The sequence below is a fragment of the Grammomys surdaster genome, unplaced genomic scaffold (genome assembly GCF_004785775.1).
Source record: "Grammomys surdaster isolate TR1022 unplaced genomic scaffold, NIH_TR_1.0 166, whole genome shotgun sequence".
In the NCBI taxonomy this organism is placed as follows: domain Eukaryota; kingdom Metazoa; phylum Chordata; class Mammalia; order Rodentia; family Muridae; genus Grammomys; species Grammomys surdaster.
In genome coordinates this window covers 12030399-12050620 of record NW_021604614.1, presented here as the reverse complement: position 1 = coordinate 12050620, position 20222 = coordinate 12030399, and the positions used below count along the sequence as shown (strand labels likewise).

The following is a 20222-nucleotide window of genomic DNA, read 5'->3' as shown; positions in this document are numbered from 1 at the left end:
AGGGAGAGAGGGGTAAAAAGGGAGAGAGAGGGAGAGAGAAAAGGGAGAGACTCCAACATTAAATTTTAACTTCAACTGCTAAATTGGTGACTCTCAACCCTGGAACTGGAATGCATGGAGCTTTGGAAAACTACTTATGTCTGAATTGTTTCTGGATTCAAATACTATTTATTTGTTTGTTTGTTTATTTTTTGAGACAGTGTTTTTCTGTATAACAGCCCTACTGGTCCTGGAATTCCCTCTGTAGACCAGGCTGACTCCAACCTCTCAGAGATCTTTCAGCCTCTAACTCCCTAGTGCTGGAATTAAGTATGAGCCATTATACTCACTCAGCTCCAGATACTTTTTAAAAAAACTTAACCACTGTGCAATTATGTTTAGCCCATGGATTCAGCATTTCTTTAAACCTTAGCCAGACAGAGTAACGCAAGCATCACACCTGTAATGTAAGCATTTGGGGGGCTGAGACAGGAGGACTGCTGCATGTTGAAGGGCAACTTTGGTTACATAGAGAGTTCTAGCATAGATTACAAAGTAATAACCTGTCAGACTACATACAGAGTAAGTGAAAGATTAACTTGGCTCATGCAGTCAGACTTTCTCAAAAATAAAGAACACTCAAGGGCAGAGGCAGATGATGTCTTTCAGTTCTAAGACCAGCCTGGTCTACATAGTAAGTTCAGGACATCCAGGGAGACATAATTTAAAAAAACAAAAACAACAACAACAACAACAAAAACCAAAAAACACCAAGAAAGCAAGCAAGCAAATGAGAGGCTGTTTCAGAATCAATAGGTTTAAAGACAATTCAAGATCCAGCCAGAATGACTGAAGTCATTGCCAAAAAACAATTGGAGAATACAGTCTATGTGAATACAAAAGTAATGACACCATTAGGGACCTAAGGAAACTGACTGTAGCCCAAACAGGACTATTGAAGGATATCTGGTTGCACTGTGAATCCAAGATTGTGTTATTTACTGGAAAAAAAAATTGTTTTTAGTCTTGGCGTGGCTCAGCCTTAGCACACACTTTCTAAGAGCTTTTTGCTTGAATACTCTAAACTGGATAAAGTCAACCATAGGTCAAGAGATAGAGCAGTAGCCAGTTGACAGGTAGTAAACATATGATTATTAACAAAAAAACCACAGAGAGTAAGAGGGAGTCAGAAGAACAGACAGAGACAATAGGAGGTAGAAAGGAAGGACATTCAGTTGGAAGGTTTTTCGAGGAAGGTCAGCTGGGTGCTTTCTCTGCCTCTCTGAGCTAGCAGGCTTTCACCACAGCATGTGTCCCCCAAGTCTTCATCGGTAAAGTTGAAAGATTTTTGAGATTTTGTTAAAAACAAAAAACAAAACAAAACAAAACAAACAAAAAACACCATAGGATCTTGTCAGAATAATATTTTTTTAAAAAAAGAGATGGTCCATTAACTTGTGAGCACATGTCTGTGGGAGATCGTGAAACCCAGGATAGGATGAACATGAAGCTATTTTCTTTCTCCTTGCCCTGTCATCCTTTCCTGCCCTTACCTGTTACATGTGTATGGATGCTTATTTCTAACAATCCCTATGCATAGAAACAAATGCTAAAATAAACGAGTACATAAACAACAAGGCACACAGGAGGTCTCCAGCGGGGCACGGCAGCAGACGCTTTCAGTCCCAGTGTTCAGGAGGCAGAGGCAGACAGATCTCTAAATTCAAGGCCAGCCTGCTCTATAGCGTGATGTCTAGGAAGGCTAGGGCTATATAGAGAAACCTGTCTCAGGAAAACAAAGCAAAATAAACCAAAGAAAACAAAAACAAAAAAAGACCAAAGAGTGCTTCAGATAACTCAGAGGGACAGCATTTTACTAGTATACAGAAGGCTCTGGGTTACATTCTACAACTACCTGTAACCCCAGCACTAGGGTATCTAAGTGCAAAAATACTGCCATGAGACCAGTAGGGCAAATCTAGCCAAGAGTGTGACTGTGTCAGAAAAATACAAAATCACAGAGTTGATTCAAGGATTCAACTTATCAAAGTGCTTGTCATCCAAACCTGATGAATTTGATTATCAAAACCACCATGTAAAAAAACAGACTCTGTCTCAAAAGCTCCACTAACACAAGTTACATACACATACAGTGTGATATTACCTTTATCAAGAGTAAGAATTCCTGAGCGATCTTCTACATTAATCAAGCCAACTCCTATCAGTCCTTGCCGAACATCTATAAGAAAGCAAAATTATGAAAAATCTTCAGAATCCAAATAACATAACGAGCGTTGATCTAGCAAGATGATTTCATGTACAGGGGCTGGAGAGATGGCTGAACAAACAAGAACACTGGCTGCTTTTCCAATGAACCAGGCAGGGTTTAATTCAGTACCTCAAGACCATTCATAAGTGCCTGTGGTATTCCAGTTTCAGAGGATCTGACACCTTCCCCAAACATACATTTAGGTAAAACACCAATGCACATGAAATAAAAATGAATTAACCTATGTATCTTATTCTATTCCAGTAATCTGTATTAAACTGGTAACCAGTGTACCCAATAATCTCTACCCAATCCAAAACCCTAAACCACCAAATCTCACACTGAGTGCCTGGTTTGTCTGTTTCTGGTGGTTTTGGTAGTACTAAAGACTGAACTCTAGGCTGTTATCACTAAAACTTCCCCTCCCTTCATTAAAACAGCACTCAAGAGGTTAAGGCAGAATAGCTTCAAGTCCAAAGTTCAGCATGGGTGAGTTTCAGGCCAACCTGTGTCTCTCAAAAAACTAAAATAGAGCTGCAAGACTGCTCAGTAGGTAAAATGCTTGCTGCCAAGCCTCTGACCTCCACATATGCTATGAACTCTGATCACCCAGTCTCAACATTCAATTAATTAAAATAAAGAAAAAATTAAAAAAAAAAACCCTTATCTTTTAACAAGAACACCTTGTATATTCTTGACCTTTTATCTAGAAGCCCAGACACAGAACTGCAACAATTTTGCACAAGTAAAAAAATAGCTGACTACTAACTACATAAATACATCATAATGTTTTCATTCAGGTTTTACCTAGAACTAATGTAAAACACTAAAATGGTAAATGTTGAATAAGCAGCCAACCTGCCATAGGAAACCTGATAGAACTCCCTTTGAATCCTGAGACAGGGTCTCGTCATGTAGCACTGGAAGTCCTGTAACAAGGTCTGCAGAATTCACAAAGATTTGCCGGGCAGTGGTGGCACACGCCTTTAATGCCAGCACTTGGAAGTCAGAGGCAGGCGGATTTCTGAGTTCAAGGCCAGCCTGGTTTACAGAGTGAGTTCCAGGACAGCCAGGGCTACACAGAGAAACTCTGTCTCAAAACCCCCCTCCCACCCCCCCCCCCCCCCAAAAGAACCCCCAAAAACCAACATACAAAAAAATAAAAAACAAACCCTAAGTTACTGTCAAAATGAAAACAACTTTTCTTTACAAGCACTGTATACCAGGCATACACATGGTGCTCCCACACACATGTAGGCACTCATAAAAACAGAAGGAATTATAAAAGATTATTTCTTTTGATCTTTATGAATATGTATGTTTGTCTATATGAAGGCATGTGCACTCTGTGCAGAGATTCCTTCTGGCACTAGAGCAGCATGTCGCATCCTCTAGAAATAGTCACCAAGAATTACGAGCACCAATGTGGTGCTGAGAACTGAACCCAGGTATTTTTTGAAGTAAATTTCTATCTCATTTGTATACACAAGCACAGACGCTTTACATGTGAAGGGTAGACACTTCAATGGCTGTTTTCCTCTTTCCATCATATGGATAGTAAGTATAACACACAAAACCTCCCTCTCTAAGGCTACCTAGGCAAGCTCTATATACACACCCAGGATTTTTACTAAAGAATTCTCAAACAAACACAAAAGGAGAAAGACACGTTATGAACCACATGTGATGGGCACTCATTTGATATTACTTCGCTTTCGCTTTAAATATTTGTTTTGAAGATTAAGTTATTGTTTTGGGTTTTTTTTTTGTTTTCCAAGACAGGGTCTCATATGGTAACTCTGGCTGTCCTGGAACTCACTCTTATAGAACAGGCCAGCCTCCAACTCAGAGATCCATTTGCCTCTGTCTCCTGAGTACTGAGATTAAAGGTCTGTATCACTATGCTAGTCTTTCAAGATTTATTTATTTATGAGTGCTCTGCCTATATGTATGATTGGCGTCACATGTGTTCAGTGTCCATGGAGGCCAGAGGATGGCTTTCGATACCCCAGAACTGGAGTTACTTTACTGATGGTTGTGAGCCACAACTAGGTGCTGGGACCAAAACCCAGGTCTTCTCCAAGAGCAACTAGTGTTCCTAACTGCTGAGCTATTTGCTGAGCTATCTCTCTACACCCTGACTTCATCTTTTTTTTTTTTTTAATAGACAAGGACTCACCATAGGCTGGTCCTGAAATCATCATCTTCTTGTCTTGCCAAGTCTAGTTCTGGGATTATCGGAATACACTACTGTGCCTCCTTTGACACTGGGGATGTAAGCTAGGCCTTCACACATGCAAAGCATACAGTGTACCAACCAAAATATCTTTCTTCCAAGTTATAATCATTTTTAAGTTACCTTTAAAGAATTCTCCAGGGTAGTCTGGAGGTGGTGATACCATAGGAGAATCCAAGTTTACAATGGATTTCATAACGATTTCTAAAGCATTTCTTCCATACTGTAATAAAACAAAAAATGATGTTTTAACCAGGTTCAACATCTGTGTAATTTTTAAACTAATTAAATGCTATAATAAACTATAATTGTATCAAATAGTCAGAAACAATGGACATGTTTTAGGACTGCCTATTCTGTGCCTGTTCAGACAGCAGACATTCAGTACGTTAATGACTTCCTTCATTTCTAATAACTTAGCTTCATGTTTTTCCAAATACTCTAGGAGTGTTTTCCAACAGGAATAAAAAAATGTGCGTACAGATCTATGATGTGTCAAGTCCTGTCTCATATGAAGATATAGAAGGCAAAGCTGACAACAGCAAGTAAGTAGAGTGTTTAGTCCCACTAGGGACACTGAAACGTACCTTGTTGTCAAAGTTGAACCTGCTCAGATCTCTAGACTCTGTTGCTCGTCTGTCGCCATGTGTAAGTGCCCCCTGACAAAACACAGAACTCCTGGTCAAACCCTCATCAACCTTCCCAGAAGTCAGCTAACAAAATCATCTGGGATGCATATCTAACACAATTCAAAACTTACCAAACTCTCAAGTCTCTTAGCCACAATAGATGCAAATCTCTGTTCTCCAGCCAGTTCCGAAATCAAAAAGACATACTCTGGAGCAGTCACTTGGTTTGACCTGTGTGTTCTTCCTGTAACAAAAATTTGTACAGTTCAATGACCACGTTCATTAGGTAAAAATAGGCTATTCTGAGACCCTAATTCGTAGCTTTAATACTTAATAGGTATAGAGACAAGGTCTTGTGTAGTCCAGGGTAGCTTCAAATGCACTATCCAGCTTAAGTTAGGCCTTAAGACACCTGGTATTTCTGTGTCTACCAATCAAGTACCGAGAGTATAAGCCTGCACATCAACCTGGCCAAGCTAGTACCAACAAAATGCCCTAAAAAGGAAAATTAAAGACAACAAACCCTTCTCAGCTCCTCATAATAGCAATTTAAACTCTAACCACTGGCATCACCACTCAAGGATCAGAATGTGCCATAACTGTCCAAACGTCGCCATCATTTGGTTAGCCAGTGTTACTATATAGCCACTTTAGATGTCATGTGTAGGTCACCAAGTCACAGGATCATGCATATGAAAATTAGAGTAATGTACCCCACATGCCACAGCTATTACAGAGCTGAAACAACTGTGGAAACAGTGGTCTGCTGTGAAAGACCCACACAGTGTACCAATCTACAGTGAAGATACTTCCTACCAGAGATCTCCATACCATTTGAAAACAGGCAAAAATAAATTCATCATTCACTGCACATCACAGTAGACAGGGACCACACTTCCCATATAGAGTCTGAGAGTTCCATCAGCTCCTGGTATCTCATACAGGTGGGCTCTCAGATAGTCTCACCTTCCTTCCCAGTGGGACCCCGTGGAGACACTTACCAAATTGCTGAATAGCCCTGTCAGCACTCCAGGGCAACTCTAAAGTCATGTGAACTCTTCGCCGCTGATTTTTAGCTCTTCGATCTGCTTGTAATGAAATACCTGAGCTGGCAGCTTCTGAGATAATAGCGATATTCTGTATCAAATTAAAAAAGGAAACAAAAATCACCTCTCAGCAAAGGGAAAGAGAACTTCCCACTAGTGTGTGCCCTGATCTTGTCTCATAGTAATAAGATGCCCTAGTGTCATACACTGGGCATATGTTGTCCAGAACCAAGATTAGCTGTTCCAGTCTCCCTTACTAAGCATGAGCACGTAGGCAAGCTGCAACCAGTGAAGGACAGGTGGGAAACATAATATAAAGGAAATGGTTGTGAAGTAGAAGACAAGGCCATGTGTCCTGTAGCCTTCTAGGGCTTGCACAGCATGCAGGAAGGTTTTATTGTCACCACCAATCCTAACATAAGTGGGGAAAATGCCAGTGATGCAGCTCACAAGTATAGAGTGCTTACCTAACAAGCATGAGGCCCTCAGTTTAAGGGCCAGGACAGGAAGGGTGCAGACATGATGGTACATAGTGTAATCACAGTATGCAGGAGGCTGAGGCAGGAGGGAAAAAGGAGTTCAAAACCATCCTGGGCTAAAAACAAGACCCAGGCTCAACAAGACAAAAATAATGGTGGTCCTGCCTATTCCAGAGGCTGAGGTAGGAGAATCACTTGAAACTAGAAAGTGAAGACAGACTAGGTAGAGTAAGGTCCTATCTAAAGAAAAGGAATAGAGGGAGAGGAAGAGTAAGAGGAAAAGGAGTAAAAAACTTTTTGAGACAGTCTTATGTAGGCAAAGCTCGCCTAAAACTCAGGATCCACCTGCCTCAGACTCCCAAAAGTTGCAAAATTACAGGTATATGATGCCACACACTTAGCCAATACAGAAACATGTATACAAGAGAAGAAGTATCTTGTTTAAACTGTAAGTAGGGAAAAGCAACTGCTGCATAGTCTAGTAACTTCAGTTCAACCCCAGGAGTCAATGTAGCAGAGGGAGAGAACTGACTCCCAGTTATCCTCTAATTTCCACACAAATGCCATAGCATGCCTATTCACAACCATACTTCTACACAATAAAAAAAAAGTGTTAATAATTTTAAAAAATAGCAATATACTGATTTTGACAAACACTTGAGCCTAGGTTCATGAGATAATCACATAAACTCTAACTCAAATCCCAGGGTACCTGACATAGTCTTCTGGCCTCCAGAAGCACCCAGAACACACTTGGTGCATATATATATATATATATATATATATATATACACACACACACACACACACACACACACACACACACACACACTCTCTCTCTCAGGCAAAACACTCATACACAAGTGGGCGTGGTGGCATAAATCTTTAATCCCAACACTTAGAGGAAGGAAAAGCAGACAGAGACAGGTGAACTTCTAAGTTCCAGGCCAATCTGGTCTGGACAGCTCCTGGCCAAGCAAAGGCTATACAATGAAAACTGTAGAAGGAAGAGGAAGGAAGAGGAAGGCAGGAAAAGGCAGGGAAGAGGAGAAGAAAGTCAGGAATTGTGGCCTCAGCCTTTAATCACAGCTGAGGCAGGCAGATTTCTGAACAGTAAGCCCGCCTGGTCTACAGAGTTCCAGGACAGCCAGGGCTACAAAAAGAACCTGTCTTAAAAACCAAACCAAACCAAACCAAAACAAACAAACAAACAAAAAACCACCAAAACAAAATAAAAGGCTGGAGAGATGGCTCTGATGTTAAGAGTATGGGCTGCTCATCCAGAGTTCCGTAGTTCAATTTCCAGCAACCACATGGTGGCTCACAACCATCTGTAATGGGATCTGATGCCTTCTGTCATGCAGGTGTGCATGCAGATAAAGCACCCATATACATAAAATTTAAAAAAAGAGAAAAACAAAACAAGATAAAACAAAAATCCACATGCACAAAGACAATAAATAAATATAAAACTTTAAGAAAGCAATTTCTTTCTTTAGGTTGGAGACAACACAGTGGATAGGAACATCTGTTCACAGAGAACCCAGACTTGATTCCCAGACACACACAATGGCTCACCTCCATCTATAACTCTCGTTCTAGGTGACTCAATGCCCTCTTCTGCCTCTATGAGCACAATGAGCACACACAAACACATCATTCATAATACATATAAAATAAATAAAGTTTGTCTTTTTTTGAGATAATCCCTGGCTGTGTTAGAACTCACTCCGTAGTCGAAACTGGCCTCAAACTCAGGTATCTACCTGTCTATCTCCTGAGTGCTAAGATTAAAGGTGTGCACTACAATTTTGGCAGCCTGGCAAAAGAATGTACAACTTTTTTTTTTTTTTTGGTTTTTCGAGACAGGGTTTCTCTGTGTAGCCCTGGCTGTCCCGGAACTCACGCCGTAGACCAGGCTGGCCTTGAACTCAGAAATCTGCCTGTCTCTGCCTTCCAAGTGCTGAGATTAAAGGCGTGTGCCACCACTGCCCTGCTTGTATATCTATTTTTTAAAACTGTATTTCTTTCAAAAAAAAAATGTCATAAGCAAAATGTTTATAATTATCGAAGTAGATGGTAAGAATGGATCTGATAGCTGGGCAGTAGTGTTGAACCTTTCTTGTGGTCCTCTTTCTTTCTTTCTTTTTATTTTTTTTTTTTTTTTTTTTTTGGTTTTTCAAGACAGGGTCTCTCTTGTGTAGCCCTGGCTGTCCTGGAACTCACTCTGTAGACCAGGCTAGCCTCGAACTCTCGAACTCAGAAATCTGCCTGCCTCTGCCTCCCAAGTGCTGGGATTAAAGGCGTGTGCCACCACCGCGCGGCCTTTTCTTTTGTTTCCATTCACTGTAACAACATGAACAGAGGTATTCCTCATAGGCTAAAAGTATGAAATCATCAGCCAAAATAATTCTTGTCCTAAATGGTCCGGTAGATATTTAATGGCAGCTTTGAAAACTAATTAACACAGAAGGAATAAAAGGGAGGGAGGGAAGGACAAGAGAGATTAAAGCAATCACTATTTTTATATTCAGATTATGGTATCCTTACTATCTCTCAATGTAAAATTTCAGACAAAGTCTCATATATTCCAAGCTAGTTTAAAACTCCTGCTCTAAAATCCAGCCAAAAAGAATGAGCTCCCAATCCTCTCTCTCTCCACTTCTAAGGTGTACCTCCTCACCTGGCTTGTGCACTTAGAAGCTCAAAGGTTCTCATGCACAATACAGAATCTAGACTACATTTACCTTATAGAAGAAACTTGAGTATGTACAATAATCAGTACAATTGCTAATAAAAATAGACAACTCAATAAGCATATAACCGATGCTGTGGGTGTGGAGAAGTGGAGAACAGATTCTTCTGAAGCTGAAAACATATGCAGGCGCCTTCTAATGAAAAGCACCTAAGGAAAAACTACCTTGTCTCCATCCATGAACCTCTGCTTCTCCGTGATGTTCAGAATCTCCACAGGCACATCAAGCTCCGACCTGGACTCGTAGGATATGCTGCCGTCATCGTTGCTCACCACCCGCCCCTTGCGGCCGGTCATCTGAGACACAAACAGCAACAGAGGTGTAAGGAGCCTGCCTGGCTGCGAACTCGAAACATGGACGACATATGTTGTCACTCAGGACAAAGAAATATTTCCAACAAAAAAAATGGTACATGGTCACAATCACTGAAGATGCACAAGAGTACAGGAATCAAGCATAGTCCAAACAATGAAACAAGGAGGACAGGATTTCTGTAGTCATATCATGAGAAATAAAGCAGAAAAAGGCTTTTAAGGATATTCATTTCATAGAATTTAAAGTGAAGAAAGGGACTAGAGAGAGAGAGTTCAGCAGTTGAGCACTGACTGCTCTTCTGGAGGCTGTAAGATCAATTCCCAGCACCCACATGGTGGCTCACAACCATCTGTGATGGGATCCGATGCCCTCTTCTGTCATGCAGTCATACAACAAATAGAGTACTCATATTTGTATATAAACAAATAATTTTTTTAGTTTAAAAAAAATTAAAAATTTTAAATAATTTTCTTTAAAAGATGAAGAAAATGTTATCAAGAGGGAACAGAGCATCAAGCACATCTATTTACCTCGGCCACGTTTTCAGGACCACCCAGTTCATCGATGAGTTCATCCAAGGTGTTAGGAGGGAGGTCTCCTGCTAGTTTTTCTAGTTTCTCCAGCAGGTCTTTCTTCATCTGCTGGGCCCTTTCGACAGCATCTTGACTTGTTATAAGGCTGCTGTTACTGTTGCTGTTACTGTTGGCTGATAAAGAACATTTGTTACTCATCGGTCAAATTTCAATACCCGACTTCATCAATAGCATATTTCCAAATCAGAAGTTTCTGTGTGGTACCTGGTGCACTGTTGGAAGCAGGTGAGATGACTGGGGCAGAGGAGAAACTAGGCCGCTTTGATCCAAGACCTGATGCTAACAAGGCACTTTGAATGGAATCTGGATCTATACTTTTCTTCTTTTTTTTATCTTTGTTTTTCTTATGGTCTTTCCTAATTAACCACGGATCTAAAAAGATTAGGCAAATATGTATAAAATCACTTATTAGAACATTATGGAATCTTTAAAGGAGGAGGTAAGTTTAGCTTTGCTGACTGCTTGTAGAAGTAATGTCAATCAGCAGTGTCCAGCGCACTCACTCATACACAGAAAGATACCATTCCATATTCTTGTTAAAAAGTGCAAGCCCATGGATGGCCTGGTCTTGCATTCCCTTGATCGCAGAACTCAGGAATACTGAGGGAGAAGGATATGATCCGGAGTAAAGTCACAACCCCCAAAAATATAAAGAAATATAAAGAAATGAATGCACAGTTCTACAACATCCAGGGCTACACAGTGAGACCGACTGTCCCAACATAAGAAAAGGCACAAAGCTGAGATCATCCCCTTTTATCTTAGAGTCAAACCTCTAGTAGGTAGACAGACAAGCTTGTTCTACACTAACAAAAGATTAGAATCTGTTGGATCACAAATATTAAGTATAAAAAAAAGCTTCATTTATGTTTTTAAAGGTTTGTCTAATTTTTTTTTTTTCGAGGCAGGGTTTCTCTGTGTAGCCCTGGCTGTCTTGGAACTCACTCTGTAGACCAGGCTGGGCTCAAACTCAGAAATCCACCTGCCTCTGCCTCCCAAGTGCTGGGATTAAAGGCGTGCGCCACCACCGCCCAGCTGAGGTTTGTCTAATTTTTAATCACAGGTATTTGTATGTATTTATATGGAGATTGGTGCTAGGTGTCTTTGGAGGCCAAATGCTCCTGGAGCTGGAGTCAGGAAAGTAACAAGCCCTCAGACTTGTACTGACTTGCAAGAACAGTATAACCACTGAGCCATCTTTCCAGCACCTAGAATAGGTTCTCTTTCTTGTCTGTTTTTGAGACAGGGTCCCACTGTGTAACCTTGGCTAGCCTCTGCTTCCCACACAACAGCTCAGTATCCTGCTCACATGCAAGACTTGCATGAACTCACCATCCTCGTTGTCCTCACTGGACTCATCTCTGAAAGGGTTGAAATCGTCATCCTCACCAGAGCTCATGTTTTTAGAGCTCTCATAGTCGCTTTCTTCGTTCTCAGAGACGTCGGACTCACTTCCACTGTCATCAGAGCTGCTGCCCGTAAGGCCACCAACTTTCCGTGCTTTTTTGGCTTCTCGAGTAATTTCCTCACCTACACTCAAGCCCCAAACAAGCAAGAATCAGCTAGAAATTCATTATGTATTTTTGCTTTGGTTTGTTTTGAGATGGTGTGTGTGTGTGTGTGTGTGTGTGTGTGTGTGTGTGTAGAGAGAGAGTGTGTAGAGAGAGTGTGTGTGTGTAGCCCTGGCTGTCCTAGAACTTGCTCTGTAGACCAGGCTACCCTCAAACTCAGAGAGATTCATCTGCCTCTGCCTCCCAAATTCTGGGATTAAAAGTGTGTGCCACAATTGCCCAGCCTCAATTTAGTGTTTCTAAAGAACTACTGTGTCATATTTTACTTTGTGAGTTGAGTCTAGTGAGAAGTGCAGACAGCAAGAGTGAAGAACAAAGCAAGTTTACAAGAACGAAGAACTCAGGTATAGTCAGTTACTCAACAAAAAACTAGATATATAAATACAAACTCAAAACTGATGGAAAAGAAAATGAGGAGCTGGATCAAATCATATTATATACACGCGTAAAATTCTCAAACTATAAAATTAAATAAAAACTCAAGATTAAGTTCAAACATAACCAAAGTCACACTCACAATTAACTTACTAAGCAGTTTTGAAGAGAGTAATAGTAACTAGACATAAAATACCTAGAAAAATTAATGTATAAGCCAGGTGTGGTGGCACAGTCTAATCCCAGAACTTTGAAGGCAGACACAGGTCTGCCTCAGTTGAATTCAAAGCTAGCATAGTCTAGTGAGTTCTAGGCACATTAGGATTACGTGACACAATGTCTTGACAGATAAAGGGGGTGGAGAGAGACACAGATAGATGACATCCAGATATATAAAATCTGATTTTTAAAAATAAGTTGTTGGTTTGAATTACCTAATATTAAAAAAAAAAAAACAGATTGTAAATGCTCAAAAACTCAAATCAACAGTCCAAGTACTCTTATTAATGGAACAGGGAAAATCTAACTTCTTGTGACACAGTACCATGTCAGTTTCTCTAAGATACTACTGATCATAGGACACCATTACTTCCTGTGCTCCTCAATTAAAATGTACAGGGTGTGTGTTACAGTGGCAGTAGCCCACTCACTCACTTCAGGTGCATTACAAATAAGAAAACCACTGAAATGATTCAGCAGGCAGAGTGCTTGTCTAGAAGCCTGAGGAGCTGAGGAGGACCCCAAAACCTACATAGTCAAAAGAGGGCATCAACTCCTGCAAGTCGTCCTCTGACCTCCACACTCACAGTGATACATGTGCACCCACGAACAAATGTAATAAAAACATTTCAATATGGAGAATGTGTATCTTGTCATATCTGACATGATTACAAGAGTATCAGGTCATTAGTCAAACAGGACAGAAAACACCCAATTACATACTCTAGTATACAACAATCTATGGTAATTAACAAACATGAATATAATTTCTAATACTTAGTAAGTACACCAAAGCCTCTTAAGCCTTAATCAGAAAGGCAAACATAATTCCTGCAACCCCAGCTGCTCCAAAAACTAAGCAGGAAGAATGCAAGCCTAACCCTAACCCTAACCCTAACCCTAACAAAGTTCTACCAAAAACCTGGGGTGGGAGGATAGGGCACTGACCAGCCAATACAATGTGACAAAACGGAAGCTCTGACAACACAAGACTAAGCGAGCCCAGAACAATCCTAACCATCCCTCTAATTTCCTAAGACTACAAAACAGGAAAAAGTGTCAGCCCCTTCCTACTCAGGAAAGGCAAGAGCATCAAATAGCTAACTCTACAGAAAGCCCAACAGCACCTGTCAGCATCAACGACTTAAGAGAAAAGCACTCACCTTTCCGCTTCTTTATTTTATTTTCTTTACAAGGACTATCTCTTGGTGAACTGTTGTTACTTGGGGCTGTCAAATCGATTCCTAGCAAACTATAAAGTTTCTTCCTGTCTGGAGCAGGGAAGTGTTTTTCAATCAGTGACTGTAATACCCCTCTGTAGGAAAAAAAACAGTGAACCTTAATACTTCATGTGTTACCTTTAAAGTCCTTACTAAATATATTTAATATGTTTTCTTCAATCTATTGGGCAGGCTTCTCTTGTCCAATAGCATGACGCAGGACACACACTCATCTCTCATACTGTGCAGTGCTTAATCAGTAGGACAGAGAATGAGGAAACAGCTCAGTAAATAAGAGCTTGCCCTGGCAACAGTAATAAAGACCCGAGTGCAAATCCCCGACAAACCAATTAAAACACAGCATTGGCTGTAGCCCAAGTATAAGAGGGCAGAGAAACTGATCCTGAGCACTCATTAGCTAGTCAGTCTAGCTGAAATGGCAGGGCTTCAGTTTAGAGACCTTTCCTTAAGAAAGCGAGAGAGCAAAAGAAAATACTCAATATGCTGCTGTCTGTAAGTATGTACACAGGAGCACGCACTACACACGGGTGTGCACACATAAACACACCATCCATACACAAAAAGCTGTTAAGAATAAAGGGTTTAGTCGGGTGGTGGTGGCGGACGCCTTTAATCCCAGCACTCGGGAGGCAGAGGCAGGCGGATTTCTGAGTTCAAGAGTTCGAGGCTAGCCTGGTCTACAGAGTGAGTTCCAGGACAGCCAGGGCTATACACAGAAACCCTGTCTCAAAAAAACAAACAAACAAAAAGAATAAAGGGTTTAAGGAGGACATAACAGTTATGTGCCTGTAGTCACAACTACTGAAGGAGACTCAGGCAGGAAATGTCTTAAGCCCAGAAATTTAAAAAACTGTTTAAATGTATTTCATGTGTATGGCTTTTTGCCTACATGTATGTCTGTTAACCACACACACGCCCAGTACCCTCAGTCAGAGCTATGGAACTGGAGCTGTGGTTGAGAGCAGACACAGACACTGAGTGTTCCTCAACTCTGAGCCATCGCTCCAGTTCCCTCAACTATTTTTTCCCTTCAGGATTTTAAGACAGTGACTCACTATGGCCTAGAATGGCCTTGGACCCTCAGACCTGCTGCCTCTGACTCCCCAGTGCTAGGAACAAAGGCAGGTAGGTGCTACTATGTCTGGCCTTCAATTATCATCTTTAAAGCTTTGTGAAGTTATAATTTCAATTTCTACTTCTCACCTTTGTAAAATTTTATTTTTAAAAGAAACTAAACGTCTTTCTGTATAGGGATATGTGACACATGGTGTGCAGGTGCTCTCACAGATAAGCGGGTACTGAGATACCCTGGGGCTAAGAGTTATACATAGGTGCTGGGAACTAAAGTCAGGTCCCATAGGAGAGCAAAATGGGTTTAAACACTGAACCATCTTTCCATTCCCCAATACTGAATGCTTGGAGCAGATTTTATGATATGTCAAACTAAGTGTCACTCAAAAAAGCGTTAGTTGAAAAACACGACACTAAATCTGAAGTTAAACCAGCTTCAAGATTTATAAAACAAACCCCAGCTCTTTCTTAGTCTAAAGACGCTATGTAAAGTCACCAAGTGCTCTGCAGTGCAGGATCATGATCATCTACCTATCGTTTCCCAGAAGATAGATTTATTATAAAGGAGGGAAGCACAGAACCATGAAAGCTCAGATAAGGACAACGTTGAAAGGAAATGCTAAAGCTTCATCTAAATACTGAAAAAGACATGTAAAGACATTACTTGGCCGTTGAAACAAAATCATTTAGTTCTCCTCCACCCTCTTCCAAGGCCTCCAGAGTTCTGGCTTCTCCTGTAGACTGCAAACCAATTACAACACACTGAAAATACAAAACATACAACTATGAGTAATATACTATGGCTTCTCACCAAGGCACATGCTAAATATCTAGAAAAAAAATATTGTTTTTAATTTCAAAAACTGACCCAACACATTTAAGTAGTTTGGGCTTCATTTATTCTATGTGAGCTAGCTATGTCAAAATGTGGAGAAACCCAGGCATGGTAGCACTTGCCTTTAATCCCAGCACTCAGGAGACAGAGGCAGGCAGATCTCTTAAGTTTCAGGACAGCCAGGGATAAGCAGACTCTGTCTCCCTCCAATCCCCAGGAAGTCAGAGGAAATACATTATAGAGAACATGACAAACGTCCCTGACCTCACGGAATGCATAATGCTTAGTGTTTTTTTTGTGTGTGCGTGTCCATCCATGTATGGGTGTGTGTTTCACTCTCTATAGTACTGGCTGTCCTTAAACTCTCAATCTCTCTCTGCCTCTACCTCCCAAACTTTGGGATAAAAGGTGTTCAACACCACTGTCAAGGCAACCCTTTGTGTTTTAAGCAAATAAATAATCAACCAAAGCTAGCAAGCTTAGGATAATACTTAGTTACTCAGGAAAAGAACACTCTTGAACACACAAGACAGCATTTATATCTGTTATACTATCCTGAAATTTCTAAACAGTCATCATTGAAGCGCAATTCAAACACTGATATAGCCACAGGTGGCCCTGAGCTTGAGATCCTCTCTTGTTTATTGCTCATGTGCTAGAATGATATATACACACTACCTGGCACTTTTCCCGTTTTTTCTTTGTTTTGTGGGACAGGCTTTCTCTCTTTAGCACTTACTGTCTTGGAATATACACTGTGTAGACCAGGCTGGCCTTGAATTCAAGAGATCTGCCTGTGTCTGCCTCCCCAGTGCTGGGATTGAAGGCATGCAGTACCACTCACTGTCTGGACTAGAATTTATTTTTAAGGATATCTCAAACTCTTTAATACAGGACAAGCTATGGTGGCAAACATCTACAATCCTAGTAGTTGTGACGCTGAGGCAGGAAGACTGCCATGAGGAAGGAGTTCAGCCTAGACAACCCACCAAATTAGTCTCTATGTTACACAATACTACTGTCTCAAAATTAAACCAATGATAAAATAAATTATAAACTTAAAATCTTACTGCGATAGTATTTTTAGTAGTATTTTTAGTCCATTTAAAAGACTACTCCAGAGCTAGGCATAGTGGTGTACACCTTTAGCCTTTAACCCCAACACTTAGATCTCTGTTAATTCGAGTCCAGCCTGGTCTACATTTTTGAGTTCCAGGATAAACAGAGCTATATAATGAGACCTTGTCTCAAAAATTCAAACAAACAAACAAACAAACAAACAAAGACTATTCTAGCCAAACAGCAATGGTGTACACATTTAATCCCAGCACAAAGGAATCAGAAACAGGTGTATCTCTGAGCTTGTTTTAGGCCAGCCTGATCTACAGAGTGAATTTTAACAGGGTTACACAGAAAAACCCTGCTCCCCACCACCAAAGACTATTCCAAGTAAAAGACCTCTTTCCACAAAGACTAGTTACCTGTGCACAGACTACACCAGATATCCTCCAACTTACCTTCCCATTCTTGATCTCTTCCCGGGCCAGCTGCACCACCCTTTTCACTTTGGATGCTATACACAGGTACTTAAAAAACCTCTGGTGAGCAGACCAGAACTGACCCCACATAGATTTCTTCATTCTCTGCTCAGCATCAATCAAATCTGCAGCTTGCTGAAATCGCTCTCTAGCGATAACCCACTGAAAACACACAGACAACATATTACATATATCTTTGAATGTTCTTACTTATAAGTGATCCCTTAAGTCAGACATGTTGGCACATGCCTTTAGTTCCATCGCTCAAGAGGCATGAGAATCTCTAAGTCCAAGGCCAGCCTGATCTACATAGCATAGGGAACTCTAGACCAGCCACAACGACACAGTGAGACCTCATCTTCACAAAAATTCAAAGTGACTCTTTCAACAAAAATAATCTGCAGTCACTTGGGAGGGCCTGGACAATTTTAGGATGCTCATATGTAAATGTCTCAAAAAGTACACTACCTAAAGACGTCGTTTTAAGGTATGTTTATAATGGAATTGTGAATTCAATTTGAACTGAATATGAATTACTATAAAAAAATAAAAACATAAAAAATAAGCTCAAATAAGCAACTGTGATCATCTGTTTTACAGCCTGAAAAACATTCTTCTATGTTGAAAATGTTTCAATGGATAATACTCATTAAAAACAATTACCAGGCACATTAAATACATTGACAACACTTCTTACCAGCTTGACTGCTTTGTTATACATTTTAACATAGCTTTGAGAAAGAAGAACTTCCTCAATTTTGAAGGTCACTCCAGTAAAGCTCAGCTGTCGCGCAATGTACATTCCTCTAAGCTTCATATCCATAGCAACGATTTCCATGGCACCAACACCTCTGAACAGAATTAAAACACACAGTAACTATCAATACACAGAGCAGGACTTCCACACAGAAACAGTTCTGGCAAAAAAAACAGTGCCATAAGCCTCATTACCTGCGTTCTACAGCTTGTATAAAATCACTGAATTCTCTGAATGGAGTCCCCTCACCCCAAATTCCAAGACGGTTCATATAGGCCATGTTGCGTGGTTCAGAAGCACCTAGTAAACATCCAAAAATATTATAGCTGCAAAAGTAACATGCAAATATCTTTCCGATTAAATGTATACTCACCAGTGGCACTGGCATATACAACTCTGGCTTTTGGCAATTTGTTCTGAAGCTCTAAAACAGCCAAGCCTGTTTTGGTTGGCTTTGAAGAACCAACAGGACATAAGTTTTTTGCTTTGTGACATTCATCAAACACTATCTGTAAGGAAGAGCTGAGGAATATATCACATGGCAAAACTATTTTGAAGTGTGGTTTATTAGAACAAGGTCCTACAGGGTCTTAAGATTCCATACATAGATGAAGAACTCTCTGCCTCATCTCTATTCCTTTCCCTTATACTGAAAATTCTGAGGCTTTCGGTCACTTCAGCTGCGATTTTCTTTCCTGACAGAATGCAAGGAAGGATCCACTGAAGCGAGAACTATGCTCTACAGGGGGAATATCAGGAAACCATAAACAACTGACAACTAAGTAAAAACAGCACTTCAGAACGTGAAGTTCTCAGGACAGCAGGAGCTATACTGTAAGCAAATAAGGTGGGCCTCACTCAGTGAATACTGCTTCCTCAGTCTCTTCAAGCACTCGCCTATCATGGGAACAGGCATCATGAACCCCAGTGGGGAAGAGAGAACATAGTAACCCACGAAACACCTAACAATGACTTTACAGTTTCCTAGGACTGGAATCCTGGGGCTCTAACTATGAAATTGATCATCCCCCCAAAACCCACTCATCTCATGCTTTCTAAAGGTCTGACTACATGTAACATTTCCTGCTATTAAAACTCAACAGTTTCTACTGAAGGATACCACTCCATCGAAGTCGTCACCACACCAGTGCAGAAGCTGTTTTAACCTGGTCTTGTATTTACCACCAGACTGGCTTTCACCAATGAGGGAAGAATAGGTAGCAAAAATAACACCTTTTTTCACACTCCCATTGTGTTTGGAAGAAATCTTTCCATACTTAAACTAAAAAAGAAAAGCCAGAATTTAATTAGTACACCTTCCTTGCAGCAGTATCTATTCAAATACACAATACTCAACATAATAAGTTCATGACAGACTCTGAAAAATTAATACATATATGACAACTCATGAAACTTATTCTATCTACAGAGATGCAAACATACCACCAAAATACCACCAACAAACAAACAAACAAACAAAAACCTATCAAATCAGCTTCAGAATGGAAGTTACAGCACTGGCTCCACGGGTACCTGCTATGCACTCATTATAAGCAAAACGCGGACTGGGCTGAAGAATAGAGGAATATGAGCAGAAGGTTTAGCAAATAGGCTGGGGGGAGGGGTGGGATTCAGTGGTTGAACACAGCACTAGTGGCTCTATCCTCAGCACCTCCACTCTGAGTAATGTGCCCATTGAGGTTACACTGCTCAGGAATAAACACACATAGACGTCAGATGCGTGTTTTAGGTTTAAACTGCAATCATTCAAAACATAGCACATTAACTGCAGATCTATTCAACTAAATACAACCTAATCAGAAAAATCACTGACCTACCAGATAAAAAGCCAGTGAGGACATGGATCTCAACAATGGGCCACATATGAACATATGAAAAATAGATTTACGTTCTCTGATTTTCAAGTCTAGTAGGGAGACATTTGTAGGACACTTTGTAATCAACAAAAGGCACATAGCACATACTACGATTTACAGACTTGGAGGGACATGGTTATAAACCCAGCATTTATTCAGGAGTCAGTGGTAGGTAGATCTCTATGAGTTTGAGGTCAGCCTGGTCTACATTTTGAGTTTCCGGACAGTCAACGAAAGACAGCAAGGGCTACACTGTGAGACCTTGCCTCAAAAAATAAAAGGAACAAGATTTATGCCAGGCATGTTTAGGAAGATAGCTGTGAGTTAAGAGACCAACATGGGCTAATATATGTAGTAAGACTATCTTAAAAACAATAAAATGTGCTGGGTAAACATTCTTTTTTTTTTTTTTTTTTTTTTTTTTTTTTTTTTTTTT

At 40.5% G+C, this 20222-nt stretch overlaps 1 protein-coding gene across 4 annotated transcripts in view; it reads right to left on the bottom strand.

The window, feature by feature from the left end:
* Sbno1 (strawberry notch homolog 1) overlaps window positions 1-20222 on the bottom strand; it is a 53085-nt gene that overhangs the window by 10523 nt on the left and 22340 nt on the right. For all 4 annotated transcript variants that reach the window (XM_028765905.1, XM_028765904.1, XM_028765906.1 and 1 more), the window contains 16 exons: window positions 19030-19191; window positions 18283-18418; window positions 18104-18209; window positions 17850-18003; window positions 17132-17314; window positions 15444-15541; window positions 13631-13782; window positions 11635-11832; window positions 10507-10674; window positions 10240-10415; window positions 9559-9690; window positions 6115-6250; window positions 5245-5357; window positions 5072-5143; window positions 4608-4707; window positions 2144-2218 (listed from right to left, as the gene is read on the bottom strand). In XM_028765905.1, coding sequence (XP_028621738.1) covers window positions 2144-2218; window positions 4608-4707; window positions 5072-5143; window positions 5245-5357; window positions 6115-6250; window positions 9559-9690; window positions 10240-10415; window positions 10507-10674; window positions 11635-11832; window positions 13631-13782; window positions 15444-15541; window positions 17132-17314; window positions 17850-18003; window positions 18104-18209; window positions 18283-18418; window positions 19030-19191 — 2161 coding nt within the window. The remainder of the gene's footprint in view (window positions 1-2143; window positions 2219-4607; window positions 4708-5071; window positions 5144-5244; window positions 5358-6114; window positions 6251-9558; window positions 9691-10239; window positions 10416-10506; window positions 10675-11634; window positions 11833-13630; window positions 13783-15443; window positions 15542-17131; window positions 17315-17849; window positions 18004-18103; window positions 18210-18282; window positions 18419-19029; window positions 19192-20222) is intronic.